Source organism: Netta rufina (assembly GCF_964035555.1).
Source record: "Netta rufina genome assembly, chromosome: 10".
NCBI classification, from domain to species: domain Eukaryota; kingdom Metazoa; phylum Chordata; class Aves; order Anseriformes; family Anatidae; genus Netta; species Netta rufina.
The window spans coordinates 4,166,896-4,187,314 of NC_140133.1; the positions used below are offsets into that span (position 1 = coordinate 4,166,896).

Here is a 20,419-nt window from a genome sequence, read left to right on the forward strand (position 1 = left end):
ACATTTTGTGTGTGTGCATGAGTATACATGGAAAGTCTGGGTAAACTAATAGGAAAAGCATATATAATGCACAAGCAAGAAAATTAAAACTGTCCATATATGTTATTTTTTCACTTCTCGTTCCAAAGTATTTTGTTTGTCCTGCTACTTTGAAAAGAAACAACATTTATTTTGGAAAAGGGCTATGATTTTTGTGTTAGGATCTGGCAGGTAAAATTTTCACATCATTAAACCCATGACAAAACTGAAATGAACTTCAAGGGTGATAATAAACTACCTGATTAAAAAAAAAAAAGAAAGCAATCCTTATGGGTTGTTTCATAAATACATGTGGCAAGAGACCACGTCATCTTCATTTCGTAAGCTTAAAATTTTGGTTAAGATTTTGCTAATTTTTTTTTCAGGATTTTCTTATTTATATATAAATATATATATATATATATATATATATTTTTTACTTTTATTTAGTTAGTTATTTTACTATTTTCAAATATTCAGCTGTATTACCTGCATATACATTCCTAGTAAAAGCCATCAAGTAATATCTCTAAACAAGTCATTATAATATGTAAAGTATTGGTGTCAACTGGAACACATCTCTTGCTTTTACACTTAGAGTCTAATCCACAGTACATCCCAGAAAAAGTACAGGAAATACTTTCAGCTGTGCCATCTTAAACTCATTTCTATCAATAGCAATAGTTAACACCTATGTGCTTGTTTTTGCAACCACAGATCTCAAACACTTTATAAAATAAAGGAAATGAGCATCAATCACGTTCATACTCTATTTAGGTGCAAAGATGTGAAAGAATTTGTATGCAAGTTGCTGCAACATGCTGACTAGTGTTCCAGTTTACCCCTCAATAGCAGAAACCTATCCCCAGCTCTGCCAGCCTTACTTCCTAAACTTTGATCCTCAGCTACATCTTAAGAGAAAATACACCCAAGCACATTACCTAGTTGCAGCCAGAATATATGCAAAGAGCACAGGATACCGCTTCATCCCAGAAGTCCATTATCACTCAGAGCAGTTCCAGATTAATCATTCAACAAGAAAAATAGTCTCCTCTGCCAAAATTTCCCATCTTTCCTCCTCACCAGCCTTTTAATTCATCTATTAGCTAGGTTTAAAATAAAACCATTTTCCAGCAGCTAAAGGGAGAGTTTTTGTATTTCCCTATGTAATAAACTTTCTTTTTGCATTCTTGCCTCCCTTTTGGCTTTTTTGTGCCATCTGACTTTACCAAACATCTTTGTGAATTCGTTGGGAATCTACTGGGACAGAAACATTAGACACATAGGAAAAAAATTCTCATTCTAGTTGTTTTCAGTCGAATTCCTTAAAAAGTCAACACAAACTTTTCAATAACTGACCTTGACATCAATGAATTCCAGCTCTTAAAATGTACATTCATTAAGTGAAATCAAAAACAGCCTTGTAAATGAACATGGTTGCAACAACAACTTACGAAGAGGCTTCCACCCTTTCCTCTGTAAAGTGTAGATACACCATGCAGCTGGCACACAAACCAGAGCCTTGCAGAGTAAAACATTTAGGCCTCTTCCACAGGAATTTAAGTAAGAAGACCTCTGGTAATTAGCAAGCCTGAGAACATTCTGAATCAAAGCTAACCAACAGAGGGCAACATGATTACATGAGCAGGGATTACTCTGACAAGGACTGGGTTTCACTCCAAGGACACTGATATAGGGGATTTAAGATACCACAGACTGACATGAATTTACAGCCAGAACTCTGAAAAAACTCTTGATAATACATGTGGAGACACACAAGCCTGAATGTTCCATGCTAGCAATTTTTGTTACTTTAAGAAGCACTGTACATTCCTGCGTAATCAGTGATACTCTTTAGCTAGAAATTAAGACCACCACATCATAGACCAAGGATAGTGACAAGACTCAGTACAAACTCACTGGTATGACTGAGATGCAGGGAAGGCAGAAGGAGGGTGGGGAAAATTATGACAGAGTTCCACAGAACAAAGACTTGCACGGAGAAAAAGAAACGAGGTTGTTAACTTTGTCAGAACATGAACAAAATGTACCAAATAAAATTATCAAGTGGCAAGTTAAAAAAGCAAGCAACAGGAAGTAGTTCTTTGAATATTGCACGTATAAAACAATAAATAAAAATGTGTTGCAAGACAATCTGCCCTATACCAAGGCCTATTCAGGTGAAAATGACAAATAAATATAACAAATGTCTACTATAGGATAATATGAGTATCCACTTTCAGCTCAGAAAAACCTTGAGCAACAAATGCCTGTAGAGTTACTATTTGCTTACCTCTTTTTATGCCTTTCTCTAGGCATACGACTGACTGCTATCAAATGTAGGACACAAAACTGAACCAATACATCAGTCTTCAGGTCCTTAGGAAATTCAGCTCGTTGTCACCCTTCTCTATGGGTAAATATTGTCTTGACAGAGAAATCATGAGTGTGAGGGCACCAAAATTTGGTTGCTTCACACATGCGGATATAATTAAAGACAGAAGTGAATGAGAGAATAGCATAAACTGCAGTATAAGTAACTGAATGAAATAATTGAAGTTATCTCATTACTCATCTTCTAATTTTTAAAACCATTAAATGTCAGCTCTTACAGGTGCAGTCTAACAGGAACTAGAGGGATCTGAATATAACAACTAAGATTCAGTCATGCAGATGAAGAATTTGGGCAGTGCAGGAACAAACAAGACGGAACCTACATTCATGCCATTCTAGAGCAATCATTATTTCTTACCCTCTATCCACTACCTAAGTGTCTTCGTAAAAGCAGTGCATACATGTATATGGATCTTGCATCTCCCAGGTACAGCAGCTCCATTTATAAAATTTTCAGCATTGGAAATTACACTTTGCCTTGAAACTTTCATCTGCATTTAATGTAATAACAGAATGTATGTTGGACAGAATCTGTGGGACACTCAAGGACACATTTACCACGAATACACTAATAAAAATATCATCAGGGAAAACGCACCTGGAAAATGCGAGATATGTAAACGTAAGGTCAAAGAAGAGAATTCTTGCAGACTGTATATAACCTAGCCTAAGAAAACAGATATATATTTTTTTTAAAGGACAGAAAACACAAATATGTGCCAAAGCCTTTGGCCCAATTTTGGGTTCCACCAATTATGGGCTCTCTAACTATAAAGGTAGTATTTTCTTAACCAGTCCAAACATAACTATTCAAAATTTATGTAGGGATACCATCATCTCTGGAGTTTGTCCCCTCTAATAGGAGATACTTTGAGGGACTGTAAAGAATACAAAACATTAGTTGCAAAGAAATACCTTATCTTCCTAACTTTTTTTTTTTTTTTTTCCCAGAACCAACAAAGAGATCACATCCCAATATGGTTACTTTAGAGAAACCATCGTATTTTAAAACTTTCTTAGTTCTGTCAGGATGTCAGTTGCTTTTATAAATCCCTTTGTAAAAAATAACGATTGCAACACAAAAACAGAGAACAGAACAGGATGGCAGTACACTCCTGACCCTGCAACACCCAAAAGAGTAGGTGCTGGTCTGTGTCTGGAACTCCTAAGTACTGCCATGGTATGAACGTACCCTAAATGACACTGGGGCTGCTTTAATAAAGAGAAGTCAGACAATACTTCTGCTACAGAGGCTTCCCCCCCAGCTCCTCACAGATGTTTCTGAGCAGCATTTCCATGTGTAGCACTTCCTCTGCATATCTGTTAAACAAGATCCAATAGGTTACAAGAAGCTCACAGCAAACCACAAAGATCTCATTACCTTTATGACAATCTGCTTTTCATTCTGAAAAATAATAATAATAATAATAAAAATAATCTGCTGAAATAATAATTCACTTTTCTTTCAAAAAAAAAAAAAAAAAAAAAAAAAAAACAACAACAAACAAACAATCCACCATACAACATAACCAAAAGGGATCTGCTGGAGGAATAAAGAGCAACGGGTAAAAGGAAAGCATGGTGAGTTAAAAACTGCATGTATATATATACGCATATGAAACACCACTTACAGAATCATGTGATGCAAGAAAACAAGCAAATGTCTTTTATGTGTTTAGAGGCCTGGAAAACAGAAAACATGACCCTTTTTGAGAAGAGGAATTTGTGAGTCTGGGGAGGAGACAGTTGGTATGACTTTCTGACCGCGTGAATGCCACAAACATACTTGCCAATGCTACTGCTCTTGGCAGCAAACCATCACTCTTACACTTCATCTACAGCTTTTCTGGCCATATGTCCAGAATTTCTGGACACCCAAAAGCTCAGTGGCAGCATACAAGGCTGCTTGTACAATGCCTGCTCAGCGGGTCCATCAGCTTCTGGATTCCTTGGGCTACTTTTGCAGTGTAAAAAATAGCAAAAACAGAAAGTGAAAACAAAAAGTAGTTCTGGCAATCCAGAGCAGCAATATAAGAGTAACTTTTTTGTTTGGATTTTAAGCTTTAAGAAAACAGATGTAAGACCCTTATGGAAACACGTACAACTTTTGTTATCCGGACATTTCCTGTTCCATTAGGGTTAAGGCTACAGCAAAACAAAACAGAAATTATCTGTATCAAGGATGCTGAAAGGTGACCGACCAATGCCACACACTGTCTCTGGAGTGCATCATCCAGCAGTCCCAAGAGTTTGTCTTGAAACCAGATACTCCTTCCTGACTCCTGCTCCTCATCTCTCTCAGTACGACCAGCTTTCTTACACAGCTTCTGAGCACAGCTCTCTGTCCACTGTGAACAATTCTCATTCCTTTGGCAAAGAGAGAAAACAGTTAGGTTGATTAAACGGTTACTTTTCTCTTTGAAATTTGTCACTGTCACCATGACACAATAGTGTGCCCACCCCTAGTCCAGCAGCACTACAAACCCAGCACGATCTGATCACTTCTGCAAGGAGGTCCCACACTGCCTGTTAAACTTGCTATGCTCCTCCTTTCCCATCCAGGTCAAGATTCTCCCAGGCAGTGCTGGAAATACAATATTTGGCTATGACAAAGTTTAATGAAAACTGTTACAAATTCCCTAACTTGCATGCAGGGAATCAGTTCTTTGCAACCAAAGGGAACCATCTGGACGTACAGAACTCCTCCCTGGACTGGGGATCCTGGGCAGCACATTCCTCATTCAGTCTTTGGGGTGTTCTTACTGGATATGAAAGAGTTAACTCCATACTACTTAGTTTTTACCCACAAGCCAGTGAAGGCTACAGACCACTAATTTATGTGTTTATCTAAAGTTTCTGATGTTCTATGTATTTTTTAAGGGTTTTTGTTTTTTGTTTTTTTCAAACTGGTCTGTATTTTTCCATTTAAACTGAGGATATAAAAGTTAAATCCAGCGGGCTTAGCTGCAGTTTGCACACTGGTAAGTGTAAAGCACTGGAATTTACAAGCTTTCTGTCCCATACACACACACATTGCAGACTAACCAAAAAACTGGCAAATATTCATTAAAATTCAGATGCAAATTCAGACATATTTACAGCTGCTTCACATTTGCTTTCTGCAAATATTTGAGCACTTGTACTTTAATAGTACAAATACTAGCGAATAATTAATTTTAATTTCAAATAACCACGGAGCTTAGCATGGTATGTTCAGTTCTAAAATACATGGTCCGTACATTTATCCAGCGATTAATTCATCCAACCAGGAAACAAGCAGCGCTCTGTGACGTATACATTTAATAGCACAAAATATGAAATACTTTCACACCCATCAACAGGGAAAAATCACAGCATACCGTAGAAGTAAACAAACAAACAAACAAAAAAACAAACACCTTACAGTGGCCTTTAAACTTCAGCTCTGGCAGTAATTTGCCTCAAAGAGACAGAGACAGAGGGGGCTGAACAGCAGCAGAAGCATCTGAACACCTTCAGGGACTGGTAGAAAATCCAGCACTTTGCATGGGCTGAACAGCCCCTGGAAAACACCTGCTTGAGAAATGGGACTGGTCAGTAACCCAACCCTCATGTTGACAGAAAGGAGTAAAGTACAATATATGCAAATTATTATTTTTAGACATCTAATAAAAGTTATTTTAATCCAGACAAGGTGCTATTCACCTCTGTATTTCAACAAAATACACAAATGCAGCATTCAAAATTACTTGGGGCTTATGTTAAATTCTTAAATGCTTATGGTTAATCTTCAGTAAATACCTCACAAAATATGCCTATATCAGCATCTGATCAGGTGGAATCGCTCCAAGACCTAGCAGTCAGTGGAGCAGGAGAGAAGGAAAAGCCTGTTAGTTCCAACTGAACAGCCAGCTTTGCACTCACGGAACTTACTGCAGTGAAAAAATTGTATTTTGGGGGTAATTTCCTTGTCAGCCAGTTAGAACAACATTTTGGTTACATAAACTTCCATACATAAATTTATGCACGTATAAATGATACAACATTCATACTACATAAAGTGCAAGTTTAGGAGTTGGAGAGCAGTTCTGTAATTCATGTAAGAATGCCTGGAGAAGGGTTTGGGTGACTCTCCTAATTATTGCAATATCGTGTTTTTGGAAAAGCATCAAAGTTCTTGTCACACACGCAGTTCTCAGCGTATGAATAACCACCGCACATCTGCCTGTTCTCTTCACAGCTCTGTTCCCTCTTGATTTTCTTCATCCTCGTGGACTGTCTCTGAGGTTGAGGGACTCTGCACAAGAAGGTTATCAGGCTATCAGTTATGAAACAGGCTGGGAACACTTGTCATAAATTAATGTCTTTTTGCATTTTTTTTTTCACTGCAAGTCATGCTTGAGTAATTTTTGAGTATGAATGAAGAGGATGTAATGTTTTGAGGCTATCTGTACTTGAACTCAGCAGGCACTCTTTACAACACTAGCTCAGGGTTTCCTCCTTGAGCAGTACCCTCTACTTAAATATAATTCACCAACTTCAGTACATGCTCAGAGACTGAATTTACACCACCTCACACTCTTTGAATTAATTATCTGGAAAGAAAAAAAAATGTGTTGAAAAAAATTAAATGTTTTAATTCTAGCTAATACTCAAGCTTTAGACACAAATCAGTCTTCTTATATATATTTTTTGAACTTACATGCCATTTCAATCCAGAAAAGTTTCCACATCCCCAGCCTAAAAAAAAAAAAAAAAAAAAAAAAAAAAAGAGAGAGAGAGAGAGGAAAGAAAGTAAAAGAAATCTGTTTTAGAGATGCTACAAGCTTGTTTTGTGGTTTGTTAATATAGGTGCAACATAAACAATGGATACGAGGATCTTGCATGGAGAGAACCCATTTTGTACATAATCATGTTTTAATGGACTGTGTTTGTAAACTGATGAAACCATCCAGGGCTGCGACTTGGTCTTTTTTCCATCAACACGGGTTTGCGTGGCTGAGAGCTTACTCGCACGGATTTGTTCATTACGCCACGAAGCCCCTGGCTGCTGACACAACGGCCATCGCTAACTCCACCGAAGGATCCGTCCCGAACACAGCCGGAGCCTGAGCTCTGCACGTTCCCGATGGATGTGAGGGGAAGGCCTGGCCAAGCGGAGCTGGCAGCCCCAGGGCCCTGGCAGGATGCTCGCCGAGCCCCGGCGCTGCCTCCCTCCATCCACACGCTGCTGCTGCGGGCCTCGCTGCTCGCCTTCACGCATCACCATCATCTTCATCATCATCACGGCAGCAAGCACTGCCACGACCTCGGGCCAACCACTTGGACCGAGTCAGACCTCTAACAGCCACACCTCGCCTGCCGGTTAACGATTTGCAGCTTGACCTAACTCGAGCTGATGTCTTCGTTACATTTTTGTCCCAAACGCTGCCCTCACACCCGTCTCGACGATGCCCGGGGCGCAGTATTTCCTTGCCCCCGGGGGTCCCCCCGGGCTAAAAGCGGTACCCGGGGTAAAATCGGAGCAACGTCAGTAAACTTTCGCCTCGGTGTAAAAGCGGAGTAACGTCAGGAGTCTCAAAGCGCCGCGGCTCCGCGGGGCTGTTTTTGGGCGGGCTTTGCTGCAAGAGCAGGACCTGCCTCGAGTTTCCCCGAGATGCTTCGGGAAAAGCGAGTTTAGGATGTTTGAGTTGGAAACGCACCCAAACGGCCTTTTGTTAAGGAAACCATCACACCGTTAGCCCATTGACTGGGACGGGATGAGCACTGAAACACGGGAAGAGCCCACTTTCAATGGGGCTTTCCCAGCCTTCAACCCACCCCCTTCTGCTCTGCTTACACAGAAAACAGCCGCGCGTTACCTCTGCTGCTGTAATTCGAACGGCAGAGCTCCCAAGCGCAGATGCGTTTATGCCAGAATAAATGTGCTACAAAAATAGAGTTTTTTGACACGGGGACGAGAAGGAACATCGAGGGGCGAGCCCCGCCTGCCCTTGGCCGGCCACGGGCACACGGCGCAGGGCAGGGGCAGCGCTGCGAGGTGCCTCGATGGGGGGAGATCGTCGTCCCCCTCGGCTCCAGGTGGCCCCAGCTCCGGACAAATTCGTCCCCAATTTCTCCAGGGCTGCCGTCGGACAGCGCTGCAGGTCCCCGCACACACGGCTCTGCTGTTGAAGCGCCGCGAACGCGGGTACCCGTGCTGCATCCGTGCTGCAGGAGGCAATCGAAAAGGAAAAAAAAAAAAATGAAAAACGATTGCACCGAGCTGAAAATCGATATGTTAGCACCAAAGCAGCGTGCTGCCGAGGCTCGCTGTGCTCTCCTCCCGGCTGCTCACCCGCCGGCCGGCGTCACCGGGGCGAGCCCCGAGCCGCAATGGCCATCGCGCAGCGGTGTCCCCGGGCTCTGTGCGAGGGGAGGCGGCACCCGCCAGGCCGGGCCTTGACCGAAACAGCGGGGGAACTCATCAAGAGAGCAAGAACCCACGCCGAACTAAATAAGTATTTTACAAGGAAAAAAACAAATCAAGCATATTTTCGTTTTCTTCTGACTTGTCGTGTGATTAAGAGGATTTTTTTTTTTTTCGCATCGGTGCAGATGCCCTGGGGGCAGTCAGTCAGCACACACATAACCCGTGGTGTGAGCAGCTCCTTCCAAAAGGAAAGTTTGTAATTAAAGTCGTTACTACTAAAAAAAAAAAACGTTTATCGGCAAGCGGCTCCAAACATGGAGCCCGTTAATGTCGAGGTCACAGCACGGCGCTGGAGATACAAGGTTTTCATTCACACCGTGTTTATGTATCCAAAATCCTCCTCGCCCTTTGCTTACAAACACGGTGAGCGCATCCCGGGGCCGCCCGGCCGAGCCCTGCCCGGGGGGCTGAGGCTGGGGGGCTCCGGGCGCCTCCGTTCCTCGCAGGAGGCGGCTCCCGGGCATCTGCTACCGGCTCCGCCGAGGCTTTTCGTGTCGTGGTCCACCGGAAAGGGAGAGAGAGGCATCCCCAGGGTTCCGCGGAGGAACCGCTGCGAGACCCCCGGGGGGAGACCCCCGGAGCCGGCGGGCACCAGAGGGCACCGGAGCCGGGCGGCGGCGGCCGAGGCGAGCCCAGCCCCGGGAGCCCCGGGAAGGGCCGCGGCCCCACCAGGGAGCCGCTCCTGCCTTCCCTCCGCCTTGTCTGCAAGAGAAGAGCAAAATACGTTTTCTCATTCATGGTCTGTGAAAAACAATCACTTGTGCGCCACTTACTCAGATGGGGAAAGAAAATCTCGCTGTCCGTGGGTTTGCTTAGGGACTACGGTAGGGAGGTTATTACGGTACGGAGGTTGCATCGCGGCTGTAACAGCAATAAACTGACCCCAGCCGCTTCCGAAGCTCTGCTCAACACCGCTCGTCATCCCGGTAATTTAGGTAAACGCACCCGCGAATCTACCTCCTAATTAAGAGCGGCTGCTCCTTCCAAGCGCTGTGGGGCGGCCAGAGCCAACCGCCGGGAGCCGAAAGCCGCGGGGGACAAAGCCCAAGCTCCGCGCCGGCCGGCCCCTCGGCGGGCAGCCCTCCTCGAAACCGCCGTGCTCGCCCTGCCCAGCCCTAATCCCCATCCCCAGGTTAAATAAAACAGCTCGAACTATTTGTTTGTTTAAATCCAGAAGTCATTTTAGCATAAGAATATGAGCTGGCTTCCTGTTTGCTCGGCACGGGCCGCGTCCCGTGCTTACAAACACTCCATCGCTCATCCCGGGTTTATTTAACCCAGGGCACGGCTCCGCGAGCAGGAGCCGCCCGCAGCCCCCACCGGGCCGGGCCGCAGCGGAGAACCGGCCGAGAGGGACCCAGGGCTGCTTTTATTTTTTTAGGGCCGTTTAGGGCTTTTTACGGCACTTCGATGCCCTCAGCACCGCTCCTGCCCCACCGTCGTGCCGTTTAACGAGAAACGGCGGCATTACCGAAAGTTGGAGCTCGGTGCGGGCTCGTTTACCCGGCACGGACCCGCTGGCACCGGCACGGCACGGCACGGCACTGGGGACCCGGCCGCCACCGCCGCGGAAGCGGCCCTCCCCGCGGCCCCGGGGCACAGCCTGGGAAGGGCTCAGCCCGGCCCCCGACGGGACGAGAGGCAGCGACTGTACCCTGCACCCGCTGCAGGACCTCCCTTCAGCAGCCTTGCATTAATCACCGCCTTTAATTAATTGGGAGGCCCGGCCAATTAGCACCCCGCCGCTGGGGCTCAGCTCCGCAGCCGGGCTCCGCTGCCCCCGTCCTGCTCCCTCTTCCCTCCCCGCCGCCTCTCACCGCTTCCTGCGGCGCTTCTGGGTTTTGGTGGGCCTTTTCTTTCTTTTATTTTTCTTTCTTTTTTTTTTTTTTTTTTTTTTTTTTTTGCACGATGATGATAATTGCACGTCTCTGTAGATGCTCTATAATTTGATACCTCAATGGAAAAAGTACAGCGAAGACCGAAAAAAAAAAAAAAAAAAAAAAAAAAAAGCCACCGTTTCTTGCTACGTCGCCGCAATTAGCAAAGAGCCTCGGGAAAGGGGCCGTGACCCGAGGCAGAGGCGGGCAAGGAGCCGGGGCTGGGGAGCCGAGAGGGTCCCGTACCCGGCGTGCCGAGCCCCAAAGCCGCTCCAACCAGCAGCACTTCGTTCCCTGTTTGTACAGTGCGAAAGCATCGCCTCGCTCCTGCCCCGCTGCGCTCCAGCAAAGCCGGGGGTGCTGCCCCCGACCGGGACAGGCGGCCTCGGGCCTCGCGTCTGAATCTCGGACAGATTAACTGCTGCCGAGGGAAAGAAAAAAAAATTAATAGAAAAAAATAGGAAAAAAATAGGAAAAGCATGACGCTACTCAGAGCAATAGTTCATAAAATACTTTATTGAAATAAAGTAAATATCTTCGCATTAATAAAACTGATCGTAAAATGCAGTTTTCGAGTAACTAGGGGCACCACAGGGTTTCAGACAGCGAGCGGACGTGAAGGTGGGGTCCAGTGTCCTCCTCCTGGCCCCTCGGGGCCGTCGCACAGCGGGGGCCGGGGCGCAGCGCCCCGCGGGCGCGGAGAGGAGCGGCGGGGCTGGGGCCAGGGACGCGGCCGGGCCAAACGCTGGGTTCGTCGGAAACCGAAGGCGACAGCAGTCCACGAACCGCTTGGTTCCCCCCTTCCAGCCCTCTTCCCCCTGGGTCGCTGCCGGCGGAGCGGGGAGGTGCGGGGCCGGTGGCTCCTCCCGGGGACCCCGGCCCGGGGCGGCGGCGGCGGCGCTCGGTGGCCGCGCTCCCGGCCGGGCGGAGCGGCTCGGGGCCGGCGGCGGTGGGGCCGGGCCGTGCCGGTCACTCCTCCTGGCTGACCTCAGCCGGCGAGCCCAGGCTCTCGGGCGGCTTCTCGGCGTCCCGGGCTCGTTCCTGCTCCGAGAGCTGCTCGCTGCTGGGGATGGAGTTCTTCTTGGGGCGGCCCTTGGGTTTGGTGGGGGACTCCAGGCCGCCCCCCTGCAGCACCTGCGAGGCGGGGAGGGAGCACAGGGGGGGACAGCCGAGTAAAAGCGGTTCTCGGGCGGCCCCGCTCGGGAGAAGCCTCCCGCGGCCCCGCGCCGAGCCGAGCCGAGCAGCCCGATGGGGGCGGCAGCAAAACCAGGAGGGCCCGGGCCGGGCGATGCTGGCCTCACAGACCGCGGGCACACAAATATATCAGTTTAAATATTAGAATAGAACTTATTTTTCCCCCCGTCGCATGCATTTTTGCCCTGGGCATGCAGAAGGCCGAGGCGGCAGAGCTGCCCCCGTACCGCGGCGGGGCGCGCAGAAGGGTCAGAGGCGGGCACTTACTATTTTCTTCCATTTCATGCGCCTGTTCTGGTACCAGGTTTTCACCTGGAGCTGGCTGAGCCCCAGCGATTCGGCCAGGTCTATTCTGCGGGAGAGAGACAGGCGGTGAGACCCAGCCCGGCCGGCCCGCGGCTCCTCTCCCTCCCCAGCAAAAACTCCCCCCGCGCCCTGCCCCGCTCCGGAGGGCCCGGCCTGCCCTACCTGTCGGGCGTGGAGAGGTATTTCTGCTTCTCGAAGCGCTTCTCAAGCCCCATGAGCTGCAGCTCGGTGAAGACGGTGCGGCTGCGGCGCCCCTTCTTGGCCTTGCCGCCCGGCTCGGGGGGGCCCGGCTCCAGCTTGCCGCGGAGGTGCAGCTCCAGCGGGAGATGGGGCGAGGCGGAGCCGCCCTGCAGCCCCGAGCCGGCGGCCAGCAGCGCCGAGCTCAGCCCCGAGCAGCCCAAGGGAGCCAGCGGGAACTTGAACACGGCCGCCGGCTCCGCCTTCAGCACGGCTGCGGGAGAGAGGGGCCGTGAGAGCCGGGCAGACCCCGCGGGGAGCCCGCACGCAGCCCCCCCGGGCCCGCCCGTCTCCCCGAGGACGCGGGGTCACACTTTGCCCTCCGGCCGGCAGCCGGTGATTACCGGGTGATTCCCGGCGTACAGGTGGAAACGCTTTAAAACGATTCCCAAACGATTCCCAAGCGCTCCCCGCCGATGCCCCCGAGCAGCTGCCGCAGCCGCGGCCGCCAGCTCGGCTTCGCCCCCGACGTGCGGCCGGGGCCGGGCGGGCAGCCCCCCGCGGGTTTCCCTGCCCGGAGCCCCTCAGCGCGATTTCAGTCCCCGAACAACTGAATCGCATCTTCCCCCGGGCCCCGCAGCGCGATTTTAACCCGCAAACAATCGCATCTTCCTCCGGGACCCACAGCCCCCGGCTTGGCTGCGAAAACGCGCTCGGGAGCACGGCCGGCAGCTCCCTCGATGGCACCGAGCTGCGAGCCCACCCCAGGGCCGGCACAGAGCGGCTCAGGCCCCTCTCGGCCCCGGGAGAGCCCTGCAGGGCCAGGGGGCCCCGGCCCGGTCCCGCAGCCCCCAGCGGGTCCCGGGCGCGCCGGGTGCGGAGTCGCCCCCCGCGGACCCCCGGCCCTAAAAACCCGGCAGCAATCCCCACGGGTGGGCTGTAAGGAACTTCACTGCGGGTTCCTCCTCCTCGGCCGCAGCAGAAACCCCGCTGCTGCTCAAAGCCGCGTCTCGCCGCCCGGCAGCCTGAGAACTGCGTTTTAGCCGGACCGGTGCTTGAAACCGGTACTTAAAGCAACGCAGATTTCCGCATGTCCTAATCTATGTTGCTCCCTGGCTGTGGGGCTCGACGCTTTCCAATTTCTCTTTTAAAAGGAAAGAAAAAAAAAAGAAATCGGGACGGTCCCGTTCCATTCGTTCGTACGGGTGAAAGAGCGGCCTTTCTGCGGTGGGACGGCTTTGGAAACGAAAGCTTCTGGCAGCGCACCGAAACACTCGCGTTTACAAAAACCAACGACCAAAAAAAAAAAAAAAAAAAAGAGAGAAAAAGAAAACAGAAAAAATGAAAAAATGAAAAAATGAAAAAAAAAAAAGAGAGAGATATGTCATTAATGTTCTGCATTTGTCCTAGATGCTGTAACAGAGGGGACAGATCGCGCTTTCCATCCATCGCCCTGTCTGTCTGTCCGTCCATCCGTCGGGCTTCCAGCTGACGCCGTGTCCGCGGGGCTCCCCGCAGCCCCCCGGCTGTGCCCGCCGCGCAGGGCCCCGGCACTTGCACCTCACCCGAACCCCCAAAATCCCCAAATCCTCGGGGCAGCCGCCCTCTGCCCGGGACCGTCAGTGGCAGCCACGCAAAGCTCCGCTTTAGGCCCCAAGCGCTACACCGCGGCGCCGGCCCCGAGCCTGCCCGGTGTGCAGGGAGCCCGGCGGCTGCTCGCTGCCCAAATTAACGGGGTTTGCTTCCGAGGAGCGGCTCGAAGCCGCGCTCTGCCCGCCAGCCCCGGGAGCCCAGCGGCGCCCCGATGCAGCGCGGTCCCGGCGAGCCGCAGCCCGGAGCCTGCTCCCTCCCCGGCCCCGGGACCCCTCGGGTCGCGGTGCCCGGAGCTCGGAGCCCGGATCCCGGAGGCGGCCCGGCCCCGCGGCAGCACGTACCTAGGTGGTTGTGGTAGGGCCGGGCCGAGAGCAGCGCCTGCACCCCGAATTTGAGGAGCTCCCCGGCCGGCGCCGCGCCCTTGGCGTCCGGGGGGTCGGTGAGGATCTCCTCGATCATGAAGCTGCGGTAGCGGTGCGAGCGGTGGTCGGGGAAGGCTTCGGCCGGGAAGTAGTGCGCGGCCCCCAGCTCCAGCGGGTGCTGCATCCTCGCCGCCCCCGGGGAGGGGGGGGGCGAGCCCCGGCCGCGGGGCCGAGGCTCCGCCGGGCCGCCCTAGCGCAGCCCCCCGGCCGGCACCGCTGGGAGCCGGGCAGGGGGGGCTCTGCCCATCGCCCCGCCGCCGCCCCCCGCCCTGTCCCTGCCCCTGCCCCTACCCCCGGGCAGGGCTCGGCTCGGCCCCCCCAGCTCGAACGGCTCGGCACCGGGCCGCGAGCGCTGCCTGCACCGGGGCGCGGCACCGGGCAGCGTTTCTCCGCCCCGGGCCGCGGGGCAGCCGCCTATATAGCGCCCGGCCCGGCGGGGCTGGCGGCGCGGCGGGGGAGGGCGCGGGAGGGGCCGCGGAGGAAGGAAGGGGCCGGGGCGGGCGAGTACCTGGAAGCGAGAGGTTAGGGCAGAGCATTTGATCCCCTGCCATAGAAAGCAAATTACCCACGGTTCTGCCTGCCCGCCGCGGGACAGCAGACACCCAAACAAGCGCCGGGCCCTTCCAGCGCGGCCCCGACCCCCCGACCCCCGGCCCCCGGCCCCGGGGCAGCCCCCGGGCGCCGCCCCGCCACCTGCCCGCCCCCCCGGGCCGGCTCCCCCCGGGGCTGAGCGGAGGAGGAGCCGCAGCCTCTTCCCCCCCCCCCCCCTCCCAGCCGCGGAGCCCGAGGCGACCCGGGGCCGGCCCCGACGCCCGCAGCGCGCTCGGGGGGCTCGGGGCTGCCGGGACCCCCGGGCTGGCCCCGCGGGGTCGCTCGGCGAGCAAGGGGAGAGGTTGGGAGGGTTTCCCCGCGGTCCTGGGGCCGCGGCCAAAATGCCCCCGCCACGTCCTTCCTCCGCCTTTCATTGCATGCGCCCAAAGCCAGGTGCTTCTTGAATTCGTTTCTGCTCGGTGCTTTTAGGGCTTCCCGAGGTAACCTGTCCCATACCCTCGCTGCCACTTGTACCAGGCGGCTCCGCTTGGGTTTGCTGCTTGCCCCGCGTCCCTTCAGCTCACAGCCGTGCCCCTCGTTCCTCGCAAACGCCGAAAGCCGCTGTCCCTGCCCTCCTTAGGGCCCCGGCTGCCGCTGCCGTGTCCCCTGCGGGCAGGGACGGGACGGGACCGACCGGCACCGACCCCCCGGGCCGCCCTCCGAGCTCGGCGGAGCCCAGCGCACCGGGACGGGACCCGCCCGGTTCCCTCCGCGGCCACTCGTCCGTCTGTCTGTATTTTGTCCGTCTTTATTTAGAGCAGGAGCTACTCTCACGCCAAGGTACCGATTTCTAACGGCCAAGGCAAAAGAGGCCGCTGGTGAATAACGAGAAGAATCATTTACGCGTAAACTGGGGAGAATTTGGGGCCCATTCAAGCGAGCGGACACATCCACAGCAGCCTGAACCAGCCTCCCCTCCGGGAGCGGCACACACAGCACACACCGCCGAGCACCCGTCCCCGTGCCGCACCTCGCTGCCCTTCCCTCAGCGCCCTGCGGGCTGGACGCGCTGCGCCCCGCAGCTCAGCGCCAGCCCCGCACCTCCCTGCTTTGCCCAGGGCGCAGCCTGCGGGACGTCGCTACCGAGCGGCAGAAATCCGCTGCGGAGCAAATCCTGCTGCTACGAGGACATCGGGCGGTGCTTTATTTTATTCTTTATCAGTGATTCTTGAAAGGACCGAAATCGCCTAACTCCCTGCGCTCTTACACACGGGGTTTTGCACCCTGCGCCCGGCCCCGCCGCTCACACGGCCCCTCGGAGCCGCGCTGCCCCGAGCAGCATCACCTCGGAGCTCGGCGGGGTTTGGGGACGAAAGGGACGTTTCTGCAGGCCCCAAATTGTGTGCACTTCGTTTTCCATCTGCTAGAAGGGAATCACCTTTTTTCCTTAAAAGGAAAGAAAGAAGAGTTTATTTTGCTCGCACCAAGCAAAGGGTCTATCGAACTGTTAGAAATACAAATTATTTCGACAGTTACCCACTTTTTAGCATTTTTTTACGCACGTACGTCATTAGTTTCAGAACCTATCAATACCTCTGCCCTGTTCAGGAGCTCCCCCGATCTTTATTTTCTATAAACGCGGAGCGTTTGGAGCCTCCCTTTGCTCTCTTCTGCACTTGGGGCATCCCGGCAGCCGTCTGCTCGTCGGCCGGGGCTCGGGGCAGCGAAAGCCGCGCCCTGAAGGAGGAGAGGAGCCCGCTCAGCGCCCCCAAACCCTTCCCCTGGCCGGGGGCTTTCCCCTCGCCGACTGCTGCCCGTTTGGACGGGGAAAGATTTTTTCCGCCGCCTTTTCCACGCGACTTCTCGGGGCGTCCTTCTCCCCTGAGCCACAGCAAGGAGCAAAAGGACCAAATGCGCGCTCCCTGCCCCTTGCAGCCCGCAGCCAGCTCCCGGCACGGCGCCGTCACCCCGACGGCGATGCCCCGACGGGTGCCCCGGGCTGCGGGTTGAAGGACCGAGCACTGCCACACGCATCCCTCCCCGGGCGGTTTGCTGCAGCCACCCGGGCCGAGCAGACAGCCCGGCTGCTCCGGAGCCTCAAATCCTGCTCGGAGACAGCCGGAGGTCGGTGCCGGGGCTCCCCTGCGGGCACACAGCGATGGAGAGCACGAGCGGTGAGTAAGGGAGCACCGGGAGGGATGCTGAGCCTTCCTCTCTCTTTTATCAGATAAATGGGACTTGTAAAAGAGGTTTTGGTTTGGTTTTGGTTTGGTTTTAGTCGCTGTTGTTTTTTTCTTTCAGCTTTCATTTTGCCTAGTCCCCAGGCAAGGGAAGCAATGCGTGGAAATGCAAACCAGGAGCTAAATGCAAACGGTGACAGATTTCAGGCCGGACATATTTCCTGTAACAGTGTCTCCTCTACAAACTGTCCTCTACTGAAGGCTTACAAAGGTCTGTAGGATCAGGGGCTCATTCACCAGCCCCCCAAAATGCTGTCCCAGCTAACAGACAGCTGCAATTCACTTTCCCTCGTTGACAGTGTATTTATAACCCTCCTTCCACCTGGAGCTGCTGTCAAAACAAAACAACAACAAAACCCAACCAAAACCAAAAAACCCAACCACCCAAGAAAACCATCAGTGGAGTAACCCGTTGGTGGCATGGGGGAGTCTCCTGCAATACCCTTCTGGGGCCGTGGCCTTCCTTCGGAGCGAGAGCACCTCTGTGGCTTCTATAGACACTGTGTCGATGGTGATGTGACGCTGCATGCAGCCCTTCCCTGTCACACACAAACCTGTGAACACATACATGTACAAAACAGGGTTTTGATGCACAGGTTCAGCACGGGAAGTGACAGCCCAGTCCTTCAGTGACGGGTGACGGTGAGCACAGGGCCCCAGGCTGCCGTTGACATAAACCCCACAGTCCAGGGCTTCGGAAAAGCCAAGCTGGGCTTTGAATCACACCAAAGCTGATCACACAGCACTGCTGTAACCACTCGTGGATGTGGAACTGAGCACACGAAGCTGCTGTTATCCGTGTTGGGACTACACTGCAAGCAACAAGTGTGGTTTGCAAATGGCAGGATATACATAAAAGGGTAAGTAAAAAGCAGGTACTTAAAAGTAGGTAGTTCAGTTAATACCTTCAACCTTCAACGGCAGCTACAGCTGAACTACCCATTTCTGGGCGCTAAACTACCTTCAGACAGAAATCAATGACTTGTCCTTATCACCCGCGTTTTAGTTTAAATTCAAGCAATCCTTGCATCTGTTGCAAAATTAGAGATGCCCTTAATGATATCACATTAGCCCCTGTGCTGTAAACACTTAAACGTGTGCTTAGGTTATTCACTGCATACACAGTTGACTGACTGGACTAGGACTGTTTATAGTTCATAAAATTAAGTTAATGACTACATCGGTGTGGAGCTGGGGCCTTCAGTTTTTAAAAGCAAAGTGAAGAAACAGAATAAAATCCCTACATTCTTCAGGTTTACGGCTAGCCCGCAGTCAGTTTGGGTTTCTTGTTCTCAAGTGCTACGTCAGATCTGGATGGCTTGGGTTTATAGATCAGCAGGGAGATGTTTAAGTCATTTAACACAATAATGGCTAATTGAAACATTTTATTTTTAAAATAACAAGATGTTTTATACATATTAAAATCATATTAAAGCTGACTTCCCGGCCTCTCACGAGCACCACCACAGCTAGTTAAAAACCCTGTTAAGAGAGCCAATTACATAATATAGCTTTCTTTAAGAGCCAAACAGTATAAAACAATTAAGCAACGAAGGGTTCCTTTCTGCCAGCTTATTTCTCAGACAAGCTTTTGATTTGTACGTGGATCTCGTTTCAAAGTCCAGGCACAGAGGCACCGAAGCGCCCCCGTGCCGGACGAGGGCCGGGATCTCCCCTCACTCCCGCAGAGGTGCAACCCCCTGGCACGGAAGGTGCCGCAGAGCGGGCTCAGTGAGACTTACCCAAAATTACCCCGACCAAAAACACCTCAGGAAAACAATCTTAAAGCGAGCAGCCAGGTGCCTGACACCTCCCAGACATCTTCTATTTTCAGACGCTGCCCAGTGCAGCACGGACTGCTGCGCATACACCACCTGCCAGGGCAGCAGCACCGGCACTGAGCCTCCCGTGGGCTCCTCCTCTGGAACGAGGCCTGGAGCTCCGCCGGCAGAAGGCTGCACGTGGGGTCCCAGGCTTGGCACGCTCAGGAAGTGAGGACGATTTACCACCTCTGGCTAGAATATTTTTTTTTTCTTTTTGAATAACATTGTGCCACGTGGATTAGGATTTCTCTATGCTGTTTACATTCCTAAGAGCCTTTATCCGTTTTAATCTCTATAGCTTGGCCGAGACTCAACGGGTTCTTAAAAACGTAACTTTGGCTGCGGGAGGCTTGGTCATGAGTTGGGAGCCATGGGAGAACGGCCGGGGGTCAGCTCTGCAGGGTACCTGAGTGGGCGAACCTGGGCAGCCACTCAGGGGAGCCTTGTCCATAGGGAGCTGTGGGTGCCTCACTCTGGCGGGCTGAATTTAAACCCACCAAAAGCCCCAGGACATTGGCCATCATGCCTCTGGTTCAACCACGGCAGGACCTGGTTTAAGGGAACGTGATTTTCATGAGGCGGCAGGCAGCTGATGGCACCGGGTTGTCACAGACAGGTGGGGCTCATGGAGGGGTCATGGTTCCAGCAGCATGAGTGTCCCGCCAAAAGCACCTGCTAAGCTCTAAGGCCAGCCTATGTAAAGTCCCTGTGCTTCCTCTGTGCACCTGCAGGAGAGATCTGCCAAAAACCTTTCAGGGCTTTGCTTTGTGCATCCCACTCTAAAGCTGATCCGGCTCACGGAGGACTGCAAATAAAATCCAGCCCAACTTTATCTGGTAGCTTCAGCGGGGTCTCAGGCAGCTCTGCCCCCACCTGAGACCCTGTCCCCTGCAGCGACCCTCCTGGGCTCGCACAGCTGCCTTGGGACACAGAAACCACTGCCTGGGGGCCAACTAAGAGGCGATACTTACAGCCACGGGAAGGCTGTCCCGTGGGTTCACTTCAGTGGGGGTAAGAGAGGGAAAGTACAAATGTTTCTGCAGGGCTACCTTCCTCCTCCTGCATCCTGCTGCTAGGGGAATAACCATGTTTTTCTTGCTCCTATTAATGGATCCATCTAATTTAGAATGAAATAGGGGACTAGGAAGGTCAGACTTCAGCAAAATACTTTAAAAGGAGACATGTTAATAAAGGCCAATCAGTACACAGAAAATTCCCCTTTCCCTTGAAGGTGTGAGATTTTGGGAGATGAATTGCATTGTCTTTCACACAAACACAACTATCTGTATGAGAAAAGTTAATTACTCTGTGCACAACAGGCCTCAGCGTAAACCCGGGGCCCATACACAGGCGTCACCACCACCTAGAAGGCTGCAGCGATCCTGCACATTCC

The 20,419-nt window shown here is 52.3% G+C and overlaps 1 protein-coding gene across 1 annotated transcript; it reads right to left on the bottom strand.

Annotated features, from left to right (window-relative positions):
• Window positions 1-11,709: 11,709 nt before the first annotated feature.
• BARX1 (BARX homeobox 1) lies at window positions 11,710-14,556 on the bottom strand (the record flags this gene model as incomplete). Its single annotated transcript, XM_084292745.1, has 4 exons — window positions 11,710-11,874; window positions 12,202-12,286; window positions 12,403-12,691; window positions 14,352-14,556. 4 exons carry the CDS (start codon window positions 14,554-14,556, stop codon window positions 11,710-11,712), a joined length of 744 nt encoding a protein of 247 aa, XP_084148871.1.
• Between the last annotated feature and the right edge of the window lie 5,863 nt (window positions 14,557-20,419).